We start from the raw sequence: 19,514 nt of genomic DNA, 5'->3' as shown, positions 1-19,514 counted from the left end.
GTTCCTGGAACCCTGAAGATTTATTTAAGAAAAAATTGATGTACAACATCTTAATGAACTTCTTAGGATGAAATTGGAAGAAAAAAATTAAATTGTGTTTGCTTCAGAATACACTTTTAATGGCTCTCTAGAGAGACAATCTGTGGCCTGATAGAAAAAAAAAAATACAACCTGACTAACATTTGGTAAATGTCTGTTCCTGAAACACCATTGATATGTAGGAGGTATTGAAATTTAGAAAAAAAAACTGAGAAACATTTTTCTTTCCTTAGTAAACGGAAGCAATTTTAGTAACATTATTAATTTTAAAGCTACAAATTAAATGCTTGAAGTCGACGTTTCAGAATTCTCAGAAAATATCTAGCCAGTTTAAAACATTTAAACTTTAGACTTGCTTTATGCTGCTTTTAGGATCACTGAACCAATGGCTTCAAATTGCAGCTGCATTTTATTCTGCACTGTAAACACATTGTTCTTTGTGTCGGCTTTATCACACTGAGCTGGGTGCTAAAAGCATTTCGTAGAATGAAATTTTTGCGTAAAATGTTTCTGTGGCTGTCAAATGTGCATCTAGTTAATAAATGCTATCTTTTAAGATTGAAACATTTGAGGGCTGAAGAGGTAGGTATTAATTTTGTATTATTTTTATTTTAAATAGGTGTTAAAATTGACTATTAAAGGCCCCAGTCCTACAAAGATGTATGCATGTGCATAACTTTAAAGATGCGAGTAGTCCTAAATCAGTGACTATAGCTGTAGGATTGAGGCCTACAGCATAAGAAAAGAATATACTTTTAAAAAACTCTCTTGGCCAAGTTCTTATAATGTTCATTGTTGTTCTTAACTGGGGCAAACAATATTTTACTGCATTTAATGCAATCTGATCACTTCTATGCCTAAATTAGATGTTAAATAGAACTCCAAATTAATATGGGTTATGTTTGACTAATTGTTTTGTAATTTGAAGCCAAACCTCTTTATAAAGATATTAATTCCCCATAAATATTTATTTTCTAAGACTGGATGACATATCTTAGCAGAGATACACAAACCCATAAGTAAAATTCCATTGAGCTTAATTGGGTGCTATTTTTAAGATAAAAGGGCCAATAACATTAGGGCTATTTTTGGATAAAAGTTATACTCTTTGAGTAAAAACAAATATAGCTATTATTTACAAGCAATTAGACCTCATGTAGGTTTGGTCATTTTGGCTTTTAAAAAACGTTAAAAGTATCTTGTCAGTTGTTATCTCTCCCTCTTTGGCACATTTTATGACTATTTATATATAAGCAAATACTTCTCTTACAGTGTTTCAAACTGACATCTGCATCATTTCACATCTCTCATTATTATTATTATTTATTATTTATTGTTATTAGTTGTATAGCACTTACAGTGGACTAGTTACTTCTAACACAGGTATAAGAACAGGGGAAAAACCTGCCCTGATTAATATCATTGAGAGTTTTGTTATTGACTTCAGTGTAGCCAGAATTAAACCCAGCTCCTTGCCCTGAAGAGAAGGTTAAACACAGTCTCCTTCATGATAATGTAATACTACAAATTTTGAACAAGTGTGGTATATTTCCAGGGGCCTATGTATTAATATCTCTCTAATATGAATCATTGCAATACACCTTGTTTAAAGGCCTACCTTTTAATGGCTCCATTGATCTGAATCTGGTTATAGTATGCCAAAGAGCCATGCTAAGGTACTGCAAAGATGAATTGAGATGTTCAAATATTGATTTAATTGTGGTATAAACTAAAAGAAGAAAAGAAATTCCAAAGTGAGATGCTGATACTGCAAACATTGACTTATGTGCTTGACTGCAAGCATACATATGTTTGCCAAATCAGATCTTAAGGCTCCTTCCCTTGTACTTACCCATAGGAAAAATATGCACTTTTTGAACTCCAGTGGAATGAGTTGGGGTTGGGACAAGAGCCTTAATTCAGAATTATATACCTTTTATATCACTTAGTCCTTAAATTTTATCTGAAAATTGTTTTCCCAAGTAATATTTCTTTCAAGTACATTTTAAGATAAGTTTTGAAATAATGTCTGGTTTTGTAGGTATACCCCTTCATCCCAACTTCGGAGTCAAGAGGATGCAAAAGAATGGCTACGGTCACATTCGGCAGGCGGCCTTCAGGACACTGCTGTCAATTCTCCATTTTCATCTGGCTCCAGTATAACATCACCCTCTGGAACTAGATTTAATTTCTCCCAGCTTGGTGAGTAATTAAGTGTTATGATAATCAGCATAACTTAATATGATAGGGTGTACCTGGCCTTTGCAGCTCCCTGCAGGAGGCCCCGCAATCCTACTTCACCCTGCCTCAGGAAAAGAGCAGTGAAGCTGCCTAGAGAAGCCTCACAGAAGCAGCAAGTCAGAGCCCAGCAGACTCACATGAAAAGAGCTGCGGGGCCTTAGCCGATCAGTTCCTGGCTGGGACCAGAGGGGCATGGAAGGATGCTCCGCTCTGGCCAAAGCAGCTCGAGGGAAACCAGTGTGTGGTTCTTGCTACATTTGCTTAAACTGGGAAAGAGAGGACCTGAAAACTTTAACCCAGAGGTATGGGGTGAAGATAAGGAGCTAGGTGTGAAGAGGCCCAGGGAAATAGCGCAGCATTGCAGTAACAGGTACATGGCTGCTGTTTATAGGTTCCTGGGTTAGAACCCGGAATAGTGGGCCAGTCTGGGTTCCCCCACTGACCACCACTAAAGTTGTGTAAGCCCCGAGAAGGTGACAAACCCCAGGTAAAAGACTGAATTTAAAGGGCCCAGAGCTGGTGCTGCCGAGAACCAAAGAGGGCAGCTAGACAGGTTTTGTTGGACTTTCTGCTACCCTGGAAGAATTTCATTTTGACTGTGAGCCAGCTGAAGGGCTGAGTCACTGAAGCAGGAGCAGCAGGTGCTTAAGAGCTAAGTGCCCCCAGTTACACATGTTATCTATTTTGAAAGTAGTGAATTGAACAATGTACCTTTCTTCTCACAGGTCCAAATGCCCTACCTAGCTCTGGGTACAGCATGCTACCATCTAGCTTCAATTCAGGAGGTATTTATCTTGAAATGCTAAGATAGGCCTTTGGGTGCTGACCAGATAGCACTGTTCTGTGGTGTGATCAACAGTGGTACATCTGAATTGACCTTATTCAAAATGGTGCTGTGTGTATAATCAAATGCCCTACATAAGCTATTCACAGGCCTAAACTACTACTAAATTTGGAAGCACCTAAACTTTCCTACATGCATAGATCTACTTCATCTTTAGACTCCAAGCATATTAACAAAACACGATCATGTAAGCATTTGAGTATCTTTTATCATTGTATATAGACTTTCAGTCAGCTTATAATGAAACCAGACAAAGCTTTATCCATCACAATCACAGACAAGCCACTGGAATTTTAAGTTGGAAAGTTTACCATTCCTTCATTTGGTAACTTGGATTAAAATAAACACATTTTTAAATGGATGAAATGTTAAAGTTGGTTAGAAGAAGCTATAAAATTCCACGAGCTTTAATTAAATGTACTAGCATATGAAACAAAGTAATTTAAGGTTCCTATAGTCTTGAAATTCTATCCAGTAATAGACTTGCTTTCATCTTAAAAGCAATTGCACAGTAATTCCCTGTTCATTTAGGGCCCAATTTAGATACATAAATCAGTACTTAGGCACTCAAGTTGAAACAGAGGGGTTTCAAAATATTTTTTATAAGAAACAAATATATTATTTATAAAATTGTATTCTTTAAAGAGTTATATACAATATATGAGAGTTTTTATCATCAGCCAAGTATCGGGGGGTAGCCGTGTTAGTCTGTATCCACAAAAACAATATCCACAAAAGCTTATGCCTAAATAAATCTGTTAGTCTTTAAGGTGCCACCAGACTCCTTATTGTTTTTATTATCAGCGTTGCTCAGTTACTGGTCTTTGTAGGCATTGATTGTTGCTTGAACTCTTACCTGACACTATTTAAAACCATTTATTTTTCTGTGTAAGTATCCATTTATTGTGTGAGTAAGCTTTCTGTGTGCTGTGTGGACAGTTGTTTGTAGAAATCCTGTTACCACAAACACATCTGTCTTCTGCATTGATTTAAAATATTTCTTAGTTACCTTTGGAATTTATTTTGATGTGAAAAATATAAATCCTACGAGGTGATATATATATATACTTAATGTACTCTAAACAAAGGTTGTATCTCAGGTCAACCATACTTAAGTTTTTAGTTTTCCTGTTAATTTTTAAAAAATCTATATGCTAGAAAGATAAAGCAATAATATGAAAAAGTTAAACCTATGCACGTGAGCTATCTGCATCCTAGTATTATGGAACAGTTTGTGTACTATGTGATTTGTAGAAACTTGTGTGGTCACTTATTTCCTGTGCAATTTTGAGCTGAAGCAAAAATGTCCTAGCAACAATTTGAATGCCCTGAAACAAGCAAGCTGTAAGCCAGTCCAAAATAGTTTGTCAGATCAACATCTAAAATGAAATTCCAGATAAATAGAGAGAGGAGGTAACTTCCTAAAGTGTTAGCAGCAAACAAGCTGCATCAGGAGCATGGAATTATATCACTAGTCAAGCCAAACCATATGACAGTCTTTGCAGGCTCAGAAAGTAAAATGTTGGGGCTTTTAGCTACTTTAGAATTTACATGAAGATCAACGAACTGACCATACTTCGTAAGTAATAAAGCTACCAGAAATGAAGTTCATTAAGATGTTGTAAATAATTTTTTTTCTTAAATAAATCTTCAGGGTTCCAGGAACTGCATTGTGAAAATGAATACACTTAGTTTAGTGCACTAGCCATAAAAGCTGCAAGTTATTGTTTTCAAAGCAAGCCCAGTGATGGTTTATGAGATGCTTTTCAGCAATTCAGCCAGCAAAGTAATAGTTAACTTTATCCTCAATAGAAGAGAAAGGTGATTGATTTGGGTTTTATCCTTGGAGACATTTTGGGCTCAAGAGATGCCTTGCAATGGAAGTAAACTTCCACTGACTTGAGTAGCAAGTGCTGGCATGCAGGGTCAAACCCTTCTGGACACAGGTGTAATTGTATCTATTTTCAAAGAAAAAAGACCTCTTGTAAGAGAAATAGGAACCATATCTGTGATGGCAAATGAGCCCAAGATACCAAGAGAACATAATACCAGATACGAAATTATGAAATCAGTAGACTAGGAAGAGATAGGACTCAGCAGTCAAACCTTCAACTTGACTCCTAACCAACTGTTTCTCAGTCAGAGAAACAAATGAATAGTAACAAACCTAATGGACCATCAGACTGCTGGGTGGCAAGTTTGGCTGATGTTATCAATTTTCTCTACAAAATGATTGAATAATAATAAAAAACCTGCATAATTTAGCGCATGCACACACAAAATCCAGAAAAAAAGGTGGTCCTGGATGTAGAATTTACATATTCCAAACAACATTGGTCCTCGTGGGGTATTTGAGGCAGGGGTAATATTGTATAAAACGCTTGATCTGTGTGTTCTGTATGCATGTATGTATGTGTATCACTCAGTTATAACTTACTGAGATCCCTTTCTGGAAAACAACAATTGAGAAGTGCAGTACTATTATAAAACTAAAGTTCTTTGAATTTGTAGCTACTCTTATATCCATATGAAAATGTCAGTCTTTCTTAGAGCTTTGAAGCAAATACTTCACAAATTATGCTGTTTATGAAAAAGATCGGGGTTCTCAAACTTCAATGCACCGCAACCCCCTTCTGATGACAAAAATTATTTCACGACCCCAGGAGCGGGGACCAAAGCCTGAGGCCGCCTGAGCCCCACTGTCCTGGGTCAGGGAACCCAAGCCCCACCGCTTCAGCCCCAGGCAGAGGATCTGCAGTCTGAGTCCTGCCACCCAGGGTTGAAGTCCTAGGGCTTTGGCTTCAACCCTGGGGCCCAGCAAGTCTGAGCCATCCCTGGTGACCCCATTCAAAGGGGGTCGCGACCCACAGTTTGAGAACCACTGCAAACGATCATTTAAATTAGTTTGGGCTCTTTACTCCAGTTGGAGAGAGAACTATTCCAAATGAGTTTAGAATTAATTAATTCCTGCGTATGAGGTGATATTGACATGACTGAGCTTCCAATGTAAACATAAAGACTCAAAGACTGTGCCGAAGCTGATCTTTTTATTTTTAACTTAGTTTATATAGCTCTTGTATGAATCCACTGCATTGTAGGAAGGAAATTAAGCCAAGAAGAAATGTAGGCAGAAATTTATATATGATTATAAGGAAACAAATCTTTTTTTGGTAGCTGCACAAGAAATAGATATGTGAATTTCCTGTTCTACTATATATTCCTTACTTTTTAGCAAGCCCTACTACTGCAGTCCAGATGAGCTTGTCAAATCCAACCATGCTACGGACGCACAGCCTTTCCAATGCAGATGGTCCTTATGATCCTTACAGTGACACACGCTTCCGGAATAGCTCAATGTCACTAGATGAGAAGAGTAGAACTATGAGCCGCTCTGGGTCATTCCGTGATGGCTTTGAAGAAGGTAAATCAAGCATGTGAAGGCACTGCTAATGGACTAGAAACCATTTACACTGAAATCAATGGAAAAAAAGCCCCATTGATTTAAACAGGAATAGAATCAGGCCCATAATCCTACCAAGTGAATGTTAAGTGTCAAGTTATTTTGTTCTACCTGTTTTGAAAATGGAAGAGAAAGGGAATGTAAGGCAGTATCCAAAGTCCATTACCATTAATGGAAAGACTTCCATTGATTTCACTGAGTTTTGGATCAGGCTTATAAAATGGAAGAGAAAGACAAGCAGATAGTAAAGACTTTGCTGATTTCTGTAGACATGGGTATATTGTCCGGCTTATGTATAAAACTGAAATTTAACTAAAGAGATTGATGGAGGCAAAAGAATAGCATATTTTAATAGAATAATTGCAAACAAATTTTTTTCTTCTGGGTGCATTTTGAGATTCAGCTTAAAAAGTTAAATAAAAGGCTAATATGATTTTCTTTTTTCTCCCCTTTCCATAAACCTACCTTTCAGTGTCAATTAGTATGTTTACTTTATTTCATATTAACATTCAGAATGACGATACAGAAGATCTATGACAAGTATGCAATAAGAAGTGTCAAATTTTTAGGAATATTAGAGAAAATGTATGCATACAGATTGAACCATGCAAAATATTCTGCCATAGCAAGATTAATATTGGACCAAAAGTGGTGGAACTTAATAGACAGGTTGGAAGAAAAAAGCTTACTATTAGTATTGCAATTTCTTGAAAGGCAAGCATGTTAATCTTTTTGAGAGGTTACAATTAAATTCTAGGCATTCCCTATGGTTAAATTTCATTTTTCAGGATCCATTATGTTGCTACTGTGGGGTAGCTTGGAGTTTATGTTCACGCAGAGGTCCTTTGATATCAGCCCGCTATCATCCCTGCATCCCCAGAGCCCTTCCCTCTTGAAGCAAGCAGCCTCTGAAAACCTTTGCAAAATAAATTATTTCCTGGGCTGGTTGCCCTTTCTGCCTACAGGCTTTGCTGTGGGAGAGTACATCATCACTAGGTCACTGAGGTGATGCACACAATTCCTAATGGTGAAATTCTGGCTCCACTGAAGTCAATGGGAGGTTTTTTTTCAGTGGGGTCAGGATTTCACTCTTAAGGGTTGATAAAGACTGGTAGGTTGGTAGGTAGGTTGGTAGGTTTTACTTAGGATCAAATTCTACTCTGGATTTATACTGGGGTTACTCCGTTGACTTTGGTTCATTATTCCACAGTACAACCATGTAACCAAGTTGAGTTTGTTACATGGGGTTCTAAAGGGCCTAACTGAGCTTTCTGTGAGGTCTTTAGTCTGAAGATTGAAATACAGCCAATGCACATATGTTCTAAGTCAGCATGTTAAAATATGTTATCTCTGTAGGTGCTGAATAACTGCTGCATGTTTGAAATTGAATTCTTTTTTTAGTAGAGCCATCCTGGGGTCAAATTCTCTCCTCAGATACAGGTGATAATCTCCCACTGGCTTCAAGTCACTCAGTCTGAAGGCCTAATGGATTGAATGTTGTTGTTTTTATATGAAAAATGATTTGAGTTATAGAAGTCAAATTATTTTTCCTGTGTGAAGGCATTTTATATAACTCTTGCCCTCGTAGCAATTTCAACTTACATCTTGATACTTCTGCAAAGATTTCTTACAATAAAAAGTTTGATGGATGATGCAATTTTTTTACATTCTTATGAAAATTTGCTCTCAGTGGGTGTAAAATCTGCAGTGAATGCTTTGTATATGATTCCACTATGTGCTTACTATATTGCAAACAGATATGCAATTTGTTTGTTTTATCTTTCCTTTAGTGCATGGATCCTCTCTCTCTTTGGTGTCCAGTACATCATCTATTTATTCAACGGTGAGTGTTGTGAAATGTAAACCTTCAGTAGGAGTCTGCTGAGAAACATAATATTAAATACTATTTTGCAGTTGTACAACTTTTTTAGTAAAACACATTAATTGATTGGATCAAGTGTGCTAATTGCTTTTGCCATGTAAAGAGGTTGGCTCTTTGCATGTGAACATAAATAATGTATGCTGCCTATGTAAGGTTTTTTTTATGTTCCCAGAAAGGTTTTGATGGATATTTATCACAATACTCATGTTAGACCCTAATGACACAGAAGCAGGAGTTAGTCTCTTGAATCAGCGATCCACAACCGTTCTAAGGAGGTCTTGATACAAAGGACCATAATGGATAATCCTGGTCTTTTGTGCCAACACCACTCACATTGATTCAATAGATAAAGCCATTTCAGTCTGATAGTTTAGTGATCTGCTAATTAAGAATTATCCAAGTAGGTCTTAATGCAAAGGATTTAATTATTGCAAAGGAGCCGTTACTTCTCATTTTGGCAAGAATTTTTTTATTAAAAGTCTTGATTGCATAGTGTCTTAATAATCTGACATTGAAAGAAGATCTAGTGGTATTTTGGGACAAATAATATAATTATAGTGGTTTTTTTTAAAGCGTATTATATTTTCTTCTAATACTTTAATAAAAGCATCTTACTTCAGAATATGTAACATTAAAGGTTACTAAAGGAAAATATATCTGAAAATCTGAACTGACACTCTGGTCTTTTAAAAACAATGAACAACAATGGAATCCGGGCATTGTGTTAATAGAGGATGACCATACAAATTGGTATGAAAGTATGATACAACCACACAACTACCATACATCCATATTTGAAACAAACCTATACTTAATAACATTATCTTTAAGGGCATGGACCTGCAATTTTTATTCAGGCAAGTAGTTCTTTTCAAGTCAGCGATACTAAGTGCATGAAAGAGTTGGAGGATCAGGCCCTAAAACAGACAATCTATTACCTTTGGTTAAAAAAAATCACCTTAGACTAGCAAAGAGTCCTGTGGCACCTTATAGACTAACAGACGTTTTGGGGCATGAGCTTTTGTGGGTGAATACCCACTTCGTCAGATACATGCATCTGACGAAGTGGGTATTCACCCACGAAAGCTCATGCTCCAAAACGTCTGTTAGTCTATATGGTGCCACAGGACTCTTTGCTGCTTTTACAGATCCAGACTAACACGGCTACCCCTCTGATACTTATCACCTTAGACTGTCATCCAATTACATGAAATTAAAATTCACAAATGACTAGATTGTAGAGCCCCTACTCAAATTGGTGAACGTTTATTCATATAATTAATCCCATTGAAAGCAAGAACACTATAGAAGTTAGTGCTCACTATGTGAATAAGCTCTCCACCTTTTCTTCCAAAAGTAATTATGGTCACAATGAATGGTACATGTAAATGTAAGATGTATTTAAAGTACATTATTATAAACACTGAATATAATAGGCTTTGGGGGGAATTAGGATATTAAAAGTTTTAGAGTATCAGGATTACTTCTAGTAAATTTAATTTAAAACTAAACAGAGCCAAACGTGTTCAGAAATACAGAACTAAGATTATTGACTTAGATTGATAGAATGTCAAAGTTTTTAATGGTGAACATGGCAGTACTCCAGTGGAATTACTCATGTGAATAAAGTTGCCTGCAAACACCTATGTATGCTGAATCAATAAGTAATAAATAAGGACTCCTATATTGAATTTTACTTGTAAAAAAAATTTGATCTGTGCTAGTAATGAACTATTGTAAGTTCCTCATATGTTTTTCCTGATTTTTTTGGTTGCAGCCTGAAGAAAAATGCCAGTCAGAGGTAAGGAGCAATATCAGTTTTGTAAAGATAAACTTTCAATCTAGACACTTTGCATGAGTGTCTTATGCCTCTATTTCTGTAGATTATGGTACAATAAACTGATCTTTTAAATACAATATTTAGATTCGCAAGCTACGAAGGGAGTTGGATGCATCCCAGGAGAAGGTGTCAGCTCTAACAACTCAGTTGACTGCCAATGTGAGTACAATTCAGAAAAATGGAGACTGATAGATAAAGTATGTAGTGCAGAAATCACCACCCCAGTTTTCTTGGCAAACCTCACCCCCCCCCCGCCCCATTAATTCTTACGGGAAAATTGGATTCACTTAACATTGTTTTGCTTAAAGTCATATTCTTACATAAGAACAGCCTTACCGGGTCAGACCAAAGATCCATCTAGCCCAGTATCTGTCTACCGACAGTGGCCAATGCCAGGTGCCCCAGAGGGAGTGAACCTAACAGGCAATGATCAAGTGATCTCTCTCCTACCATCCATCTCCATCCTCTGATGAACAGAGGCTAGGGATGCCATTCTTTACCCTTCCTGGCTAATAGCCGTTTATGGACTTAGCCACCATGAATTTGTCCCGTTCCCTTTTAAACATTGTTATAGTCCCAGCCTTCACAACCTCCTCAGGTAAGGAGTTCCACAAGTTGACTGTGCACTGTGTGAAAAAGAACTTTCTTTTATTTGTTTTAAACCTGCTACCTATTAATTTCATTTGATGACCCCTAGTTCTTGTGTTATGGGAATAAGTAAATAACTTTTCCTTATCTACTTTCTCCTCATCACTCATGATTTTGTATACCTCTATCATATCCCTCCTTAGTCTCCTCTTTTCCAAGCTGAAGAGGCCTAGCCTCTTTAATCTTTCCTCATATGGGACCCTCTCCAAACTCCTAATCATTTTAGTTGCCCTTTTCTGAACCTTTTCTAGTGCTAGAATATCTTTTTTGAGCTGAGGAGACCACATCTGTACACAGTATTCGAGATGTGGGCATACCATGGATTTATATAAGGGCAATAATATATTCTCAGTCTTATTCTCTATCACCTTTTTAATGATTCCTAACATCCTGTTTGCTTTTTTGACCGCCTCTGCACACTGCGTGGACATCTTCAGAGAACTATCCACGATGACGCCAAGATCTTTTTCCTGACTCGTAGCTAAATTAGCCCCCATCATATTGTATGTATAGTTGGGGTTATTTTTTCCAATGTGCATTACTTTACATTTATCCAGATTAAATTTCATTTGCCATTTTGTAGCCCAATCACTTAGTTTTGTGAGATCTTTTTGAAGTTCTTCACAATCTGCTTTGGTCTTAACTATCTTGAGTAGTTTAGTATCATCTGCAAACTTTACCACCTCATAGTTTACCCCTTTCTCCAGATCATTTATGAATAAATTGAATAGGATTGGTTCTAGGACTGACCCTTGGGGAACACCACTAGTTACCCCTCTCCATTCTGAGAATTTACCATTAATTCCTACCCTTTGTTCCCTGTCTTTTAACCAGTTCTCAATCCATGAAAGGACCTTCCCTTTTATCCCATGACAGCTTAATTTACGTAAGAGCCTTTGGTGAGGGACCTTGTCAAAGGCTTTCTGGAAATCTAAGTACACTATGTCCACTGGATCCCCCTTGACCCCTTCAAAGAACTCTAATAGATTAGTAAGACACAATTTCCCTTTACAGAAACCATGTTGACTATTGCTCAACAGTTTGCTTTTCTATGTGTCTGACAATTTTATTCTTAACTATTGTTTCGACTTATTTGCCCAGTACTAACGTTAGACTTACCGGTCTGTAATTGCCGGGATCACCTCTACAGCCCTTTTTAAATATTGGTCTTACATTAGCTAACTTCCAGTCATTGGGTACCGAAGCCAATTTAAAGGACAGGTTACAAACCTTAGTTAATAGTTCCGCAACTTCACATTTGAGTTCCTTCAGAACTCTTGGGTGAATGCCATCTGGTCCCAGTGACTTGTTAATGTTAAGTTTATCAATTAATTCCAAAACCTCCTCTAGTGACACTTCAATCTGTGATAGTTCCTCAGATTTGTCACCTACAAAAGCCGGCTCAGGTTTGGGAATCTCCCTACATCCTCAGCCGTGAAGACTGAAGCAAAAATCCATTTAGTTTCTCTGCAATGACTTTATCGTCTTTAAGCGCTCCTTTTGTATTTCGATCGTCAAAGGGCCCCACCGGTTGTTTAGCAGGCTTCCTGCTTCTGATGTACTTAAAAAACATTTTATTACCACCTTTGGAGTTTTTGGCTAGCCGTTCTTCAAACTCCTCTTTGGCTTTTCTTATTACACTCTTGCACTTAATCTGGCAGTGTTTGTGCTCCTTTCTATTTGCCTCGCTAGGATTTGACTTCCACTTTTTAAAGGAAGTCTTTATCTCTCACTACTTCTTTTACATGGTTAAGCCAAGCCACGGTGGCTCTTTTTTAGTTCTTTTACTGTGTGTCTTCATTTGGGGTATACATTGAAGTTGGGCCTCTATTATGGTGCCTTTAAAAAGGGCCCATGCAACTTGCAGGGATTTCACTTTAGTCACTGTACTTTTTAACTTTTGTTTAACTAAACCCTTCATTTTTGTATAGTTCCCTCTTTTGAAATTAAATGCCACAGGGTTGGGCTGTTGAGGTGTTCTTCCCCCCACAGGGATGTTGAATGCTATTGTATTATGGTCACTAGTTCCAAGCGGTCCTGCTATAGTTACCTCTTGGACCAGCTCCTGCGCTCCACTCAGGATTAAATCTAGAGTTGCCTTTCCCCTTGTGGGTTCCCGTACCAGCTGCTCCATGAAACAGTCATTTAAAGTATCGAGAAATTTTATCTCTGCATTTCGTAAAATGTTCCCAGTCAATATGGGGATAATTGAAATCCCCCACTATTATTGGGTTCTTAATTTTGATAGCATCTCTAATTTCCCTTAGCATTTCATCATCACTATTACTGTCCTGATCAGGTGGTCGATAATAGATCCCTAATGTTATATTTTTATTAGAGCATGAAATTTTGATCCATAGCGATTCTATGGAACATGTGGATTCGCTTAAGATTACTTCGTTTGAATCTACATTTTCTTTCACATATAGTGCCACTCCTCCCCCTGCACGACCTGTTCTGTCCTTCTGATATATTTTGTACCCTGGAATGATTGTGTCCCATTGATTGTCCTCAGTCCACCAGGTTTCTGTGATGCCTATTATATCAATATCCTCCTTTATCACAAGGCACTCTAGTTCACCCATCTTATTATTTAGACTTCTAGCATTTGTGTACAAGCACTTTAAAAACTTGTCCCTGTTTATTTGTCTGCCCTTTTCTGATGTGCCAGATTCTTTTTTATGCGACTGTTTATCAACTGATCCGGCCCTTACATTATCCTCTTCTGTCCTCTGTTTCTGATTATAACCTGGAGATTCCCTATCATCAGACTCTTCCCTAAGAGAAGTCTGTGTCTGATCCACATGCTCCTCTGCAGCAGTCGGCTTTCCCCCATCTCCTAGTTTAAAAACTGCTCTACATCCTTTTTAATGTTTAGTGCCAGCAGTCTGGTTCCACTTTGGTTTAGGTGGAGCCCATCTCTCCTGTATAGGCTCCCCCCATCCCAAAAGTTTCCCCAATTCCTAATGAACGTAAACCCCTCCTCTCTACGCCATCGTCTCATCCACACATTGAGACTCTGAAGCTCTGCCTGCCTACCTGGCCCTGCGCATGGAACTGGGAGCATTTCAGAAAATGCTACCATAGAGGTCCTGGATTTCAGTCTCTTCCCTAGCAGCCTAAATTTGGCTTCCAGGACATCTCTCCTATCCTTCCCTATGTCATTGGTACCTACATGTACCACGACCACCGGTTCCTCCCCAGCACTACACATAACTCTGTCTAGATGCCTCAAGAGATCCGCAACCTTCGCACCAGGCAGGCAAGTCACCATACGGTTCTCCCGGTCATCACAAACCCAGCTATCTATGTTTCTAATGATCGAATCTCCCATTACTAACACCTGCCTTTTCCTAGCAACTGGAGTTCCCTCCCCTGGAGGGAGAGTACGAGAGGCATCCCCAGCACCATCTGGAAGGAGGGTCCCAACTATGGGAAGGTTTCCCTCTGCTCCCATTGACCACTCTGCTTCCCTGGGCCTTTCTTCCTCCTCAACAACACAGAGGCTGTCTGAGCGGAGGTGGGACAATTCTACAGTGTCCCAGAAAGCCTCATCAACATACCTCTCAGCCTCTCTTAGCTCCTCCAGTTCCACCACCCTGGCCTCCAAAGTCCGTACGTGGTCTCTGAGGGCCAGGAGCTCCTTGCACCGACTGCACACATACGCCACCCGCCCACAAGGCAGGTAATCATACATGCTACACTCAGTGCAATAAACTGGATAGCCCCCACTCTGCTGCTGGGCTTCTGCCTGCATTGTCTCCTAGTTAATGAAAGGGTGGTTTAAAGAAAGGGGTTTTGGAATATGGTTTGGATTACAGGTTTCAAGGGGACTACAGGGGAACAGGTAGGACCGACAAGGGACCTCCCCTCCCTTCCCACTCCCTTTCCAATACTCCCTTGCAAAACTCCCTGTTAGCAGCCCCTGGTCGCTTGTGTGCAGCTTTATAAAGCCCTGGCCTGAGTTAATGCCCCGCCCACTGATTAAGGCTCAGCCAATTATCAGAGGCTTTGAGCTTTCAAACCTTTCTTTGAAGCTCACGGCCTCCAACTGCCAGCCACAGCACACGGTCCTTCAAACAACCAAACAGACTGACAAACACAAGTTCAGCACACAGCAAGAAACCCCCAAACACACACACACTACAGACAGTCACTTACCCCACAGATGCTGTATTTGCTCCTCCTTCACCTGGAGAACTCCTTGCAAAACTCCCTGTTAGCAGCCCCTGGTCTCAAGGAACATAACTACAACGTTAAGCGAGGAGTTACCATATATGCATTTTGGGTCATTCTGAAAACAAAAAGCCGTTTTCCTAATTAGCAAAAAGATCACTAGTCTATAATAATCAATTCAGGTCACATATTTGTGTTAAAAAATAAATACAGTAACTCCTCACTTTAAGTCGTCCCAGTTAATGTTGTTTTGTTGTTACGTTGCTGATCAATTAGGGAACATGCTCACTTAAAGTTCTGCAATGCTTCTGTCTTACGTTGTTTGACTGCTTTCTCCACAGCCTCCCTACGCGCCCCCACCCCCACACACCTCCTGCCCGCCGGCAGACCCCACGGATCAAGGCCTTCCCTCTCTCTCCCCCCCACCTTGGCAATCAGCTGGCTTGCAGCATTTCTGGGGCAGGAGGGCCGGGGAAGGAGCAAGGACTTGGCGTGCAGGCTCCCCCTCCCTCCCCTGCCTCGTCAATGCCACAAGCCAGCTGATTGCCCTGGGCAGGAGGCAGGGGGGAGGGAGGGGGAGCCTGCACGCCAAGTCCTTTGCTCCTTCCTCCTTCCCCCTAAACACCGCAAGCTGGCTGATTGCCCCGGACAGGAGGGCGGGGGAGTGATGGGGAGGAGTGAGGATGCAGCGTGGGAAGTAAAGGGGAGGGGGGGGGAAGAAGAGGCAGGTCAAGGATGGGGGCTTGGGGGAAGGGGGGGAGTGGGTGGGTTGAGTGTAGAGGCCCCCCTTCCTCCTCTACCCTCATAAGACATAATCTTTAATTAAAGATTAACATTTAATTCCTGGAGATTCCCGGACAATCCTGGAGAGTTGGCAACCCTATTCACTGAACAATTACTAGATAGTAACAACTTGTGGTCACTCCTGCCCCTGGTGCTTGCAGAGTAGGGGAAGTTGCCGCTGCTGTGCAATGTGCTTCTCCTAGCCTACAGCACCTTCAGCCTCCTTGCCTGCCTCATCTCCAGTACCAGTGGGCTGTGCCTGTGTAGGATAAGGCAGGGGCACCTCCCAACTACAGTACTGTACTGTATATACAGTATGTTTGTAAACATACAGCACATGCACACTACTCCCCCCCAGCGTAGTATTAAATTGCTTGTTTAAAAATTGTTTAAAACTTATACCTTTATGAAATTACTTGTTTAAAATTATTTAAAATGTATATAATGCCTTTTGTCTGGCAAAAAAAAATTCCCAGGAACCTAACACCCCCCCTTTACATTAATTCTTATGGGGAAATTGGATTCGCTTAACATTGTTTCGCTTAAAGTCACATTTTTCAGGAACATAACTACGACGTTAAGTGAGGAGTTACCATGTATGCATTTTGGGTCATTCTGAAAACAAAAAGCCGTCTATCCTAGTGTTCAAGTGATTATTTAAAAAAAAACATTAAATACAGTTATACTGATTTAGCTGTTCCTTTTGTCTATGTACAGCATGCAAGTACATAGGTTTGGTTAATGCTGAAAGAGATTCTTTGAAGACTCAGTTCTCTTCATAAAAGTGGGTCTTACATTCACATATAGGTGTCAAAGGAGTCATAAGAGACAGATGAGAATTACCGCGGGTGCCCATGAGAAATGGGGAAACCTGATTTAAATGCATTGTGTTTTCCCATAGCATACAAACCATTCAACACTGTGGGCTGATGGCAAGAGTAGGCAAAGCTGACACACAAAAGGGGCCCTGAGAACCAGTTTATGGCATGGTCTAAGAAGCATAATGCATCTCATTCAAATCAGTGTGTGCTGTGTTTTCACTTGTTTGCTTTGAGGAATATACCCTAGCATGAAATAACTACCGTTGCGTGTTGTTTGGAACAAAGGATTGAAAACCGAGGATACATTGGGGTTTTAGTCCCCATGGAGTCAACACTGTGTAATCACAGGTGGCTGAAATCCTGGTTAAAAAAACACAAAAGCTAACTGGAGAAATAAGTGATTCCAATGTAAATAAGACAAAAATGAATAGTGACCATTTAAAAACCATTTCATATTTGTATTCTAGGATTATGGGACTGGGTAGATGTGATAACTCAGAGTTACCAAAGAGGAAATCACGGCCATTAGCTCTTGAATGAGTGGTAATAGCAAATACATCAACATGAAGAATGAGTTTGACCTAAGTAATACTATCCTTCACAAAGTGGAAATCAGAACTAGAGCTAATGTATATCAGTGTGTTGGCCATACATACTTGAAAACATAGAAAAGGGAAGCCAACTGAATTGTTAACATATAAGTTAAGGAAAGAAAATTAAGGCTACATTTAGTACTTTGCCACGTTCCAGGAGCAAAAACAAAACAAACCCCAAAATGAAAGTTGTTAACTTTGCCCTGCAGATGAAAATACCTGACTACATCAAATGATTTAATTCAAACCACCTCATTTGTGTCTAATATCTTTTTAAACTCATCTTAATGTGCAGTGTCTACAGAAAAGTGGGCTTTGCTTTCTTAAATGTAGGCCAAGTCTTTTACAGAGTTTTCTTAAGTTCGTTTTTTTGCTGACAAACTATTCTTGAATTACTCCAGTTTCTGCTCCTTGCAACAAATTATGCAACTGTTCATGTAAATTAGGCTCCATTTTGCACTCAGGGGGCTGCTTTGCCTACTGATTTGGAAGAGTAACCACTTCAGACTGTAGAGAAGAAATGTTCTCTATAAGGCAGCAATTATTTCCCTTCTTTGTCTGTATTAAGAAGCCATTCAGCATCCCTGCCATTGTTCCTCCTTCAAGGAGGAGGAACTGCTCTTTCCAGAAACTTCTAGTCTCAAAATATTTCTGTCTGGTACTTATGGTGCCATTGTCTGAACAGATTGTCCTCCATATTGACACTCCATTTGCTTTTTGTAAAATTAGCCACATTTACTACTTTCTTTTTTCCATTTCATTTTCTCCAGAGTGAATTTAGCACTGCTGTGATGTGTTAAGGCACTGACAGCCCTGAGTACTGAAGTCCCTTATTTATCCACAAAACAGGTGGAGCTGGATCACTGGCAGTACAGCCTTCCGCAGACTGTCCTGCCAATGTGCCCCGACCTGAACCTGGGGTGGACCACCTTTCTGCAAAAGGTTACTCTATTTCCTGCGGCCACTTTGCTGAGACTGCCATCATGGGTTGTGGTGATAATTTTGTGGAAAGGGCTTGTTTTCACTGAAAAGTGAACCAAGGCCCACCAACCTATTTCCTATAGCCCACTGATAGGGTTGCCAGTTCTGGTTGGACATATTCCTGGAGGTTTAATCACATGACATAATCTTTAATTAAAGATTAACATTTAATTCCTGGAGATTCCCGGACAATCCTGGAGAGTTGGCAACCCTATTCACTGAACAATTACTAGATAGTAACAACTTGTGGTCACTTTAAATGGCTTCAATCCTGGAGAGTTGGCAACCCTATTCACTGAACAGTTACTAGATAGTAACAACTTGTGGTCACTTTAAATGGCTTCAAAAGGGCAACTGAAAATTGAAAGGCTCTGTATCCGTTTACTTATCCCTTGATCCATGCAGTCCCATTCACCATATTTTTTTCACTTTCTCAAAGATTGTAAATGATATTCCTTATTGTTACTGAACATGGCATTCCCCCAACCCCCCAAAAGAAATTATTCATTCAATATTTTTAAAATAAACATTTTGGTTTTCCAACACATAAAGTGGGTATTTAACTTGTTTTGTTTTCAGCCATTTTTCTCACAGTCTCAGCCCTGTTTATTTTCATAGAGTGTGAGGGGCATGACAGCCACATATATCCTTATGTTATTGTACTATTCATGTTTGTTTTCATTGTGAGTGTGAGAACAGTTATTTGGGATAAGTCAGCTATGTGCTGATAAAGTACAAGTCTGGAATGGCTACATGAAAGGTTTTACCATTCTGTATATACATAGAAGAGAGAATGACCCTTTCTCTAGTGGACAGATTTAAAATATATATATACAATTTTTACTTGCTCAGTGTATGTAATTATTTTTGATCTGAGAATAAAATATCATTAGTTTATTTTGATTATCATCAATTTTCGTGGCAAAGGGTAGGCAAGTATGTATTCAATATTATGTATATTAAGGGTTTGTCTACACAGGGATATATTCAGGATTAACTTTTTGTGTGAACATACTTATTCTGGAATAAGAGTACCTTATTCCAAATTAGCTTAATCTAAGTAAATTAAGATAACTTGGAATAAAGCACTCTTATTCAAGAGTAAGAACGTCCACAGATGGAATATATAAATTAATCCACTTTAAATTCACATCTTATTCTGGCATGGCACTGGGAAAATGATTCTTCTGTCGCATCAAGTTAATT

General features: G+C 39.1%; 1 protein-coding gene across 10 annotated transcripts in view; it reads left to right on the top strand.

Annotated features, from left to right (window-relative positions):
• The window catches only part of NAV2 (neuron navigator 2), a 356,425-nt gene that overhangs the window by 298,924 nt on the left and 37,987 nt on the right, over positions 1 to 19,514 (top strand). For 5 of the 10 annotated variants that reach the window (XM_050955208.1, XM_050955203.1, XM_050955204.1 and 2 more), the window contains 6 exons: positions 2,081 to 2,241; positions 3,006 to 3,065; positions 6,357 to 6,545; positions 8,375 to 8,427; positions 10,244 to 10,267; positions 10,391 to 10,465. In XM_050955208.1, coding sequence (XP_050811165.1) covers positions 2,081 to 2,241; positions 3,006 to 3,065; positions 6,357 to 6,545; positions 8,375 to 8,427; positions 10,244 to 10,267; positions 10,391 to 10,465 — 562 coding nt within the window. The remainder of the gene's footprint in view (positions 1 to 2,080; positions 2,242 to 3,005; positions 3,066 to 6,356; positions 6,546 to 8,374; positions 8,428 to 10,243; positions 10,268 to 10,390; positions 10,466 to 19,514) is intronic. The other 5 variants (XM_050955210.1, XM_050955206.1, XM_050955207.1 and 2 more) reach the window with 1 other exon arrangement.

Source organism: Gopherus flavomarginatus, chromosome 5 (genome assembly GCF_025201925.1).
Source record: "Gopherus flavomarginatus isolate rGopFla2 chromosome 5, rGopFla2.mat.asm, whole genome shotgun sequence".
Lineage (NCBI taxonomy): Eukaryota > Metazoa > Chordata > Testudines > Testudinidae > Gopherus > Gopherus flavomarginatus.
Note: the sequence above shows the minus strand (reverse complement) of the source record. Positions and strands in the feature narration are given on the sequence as shown.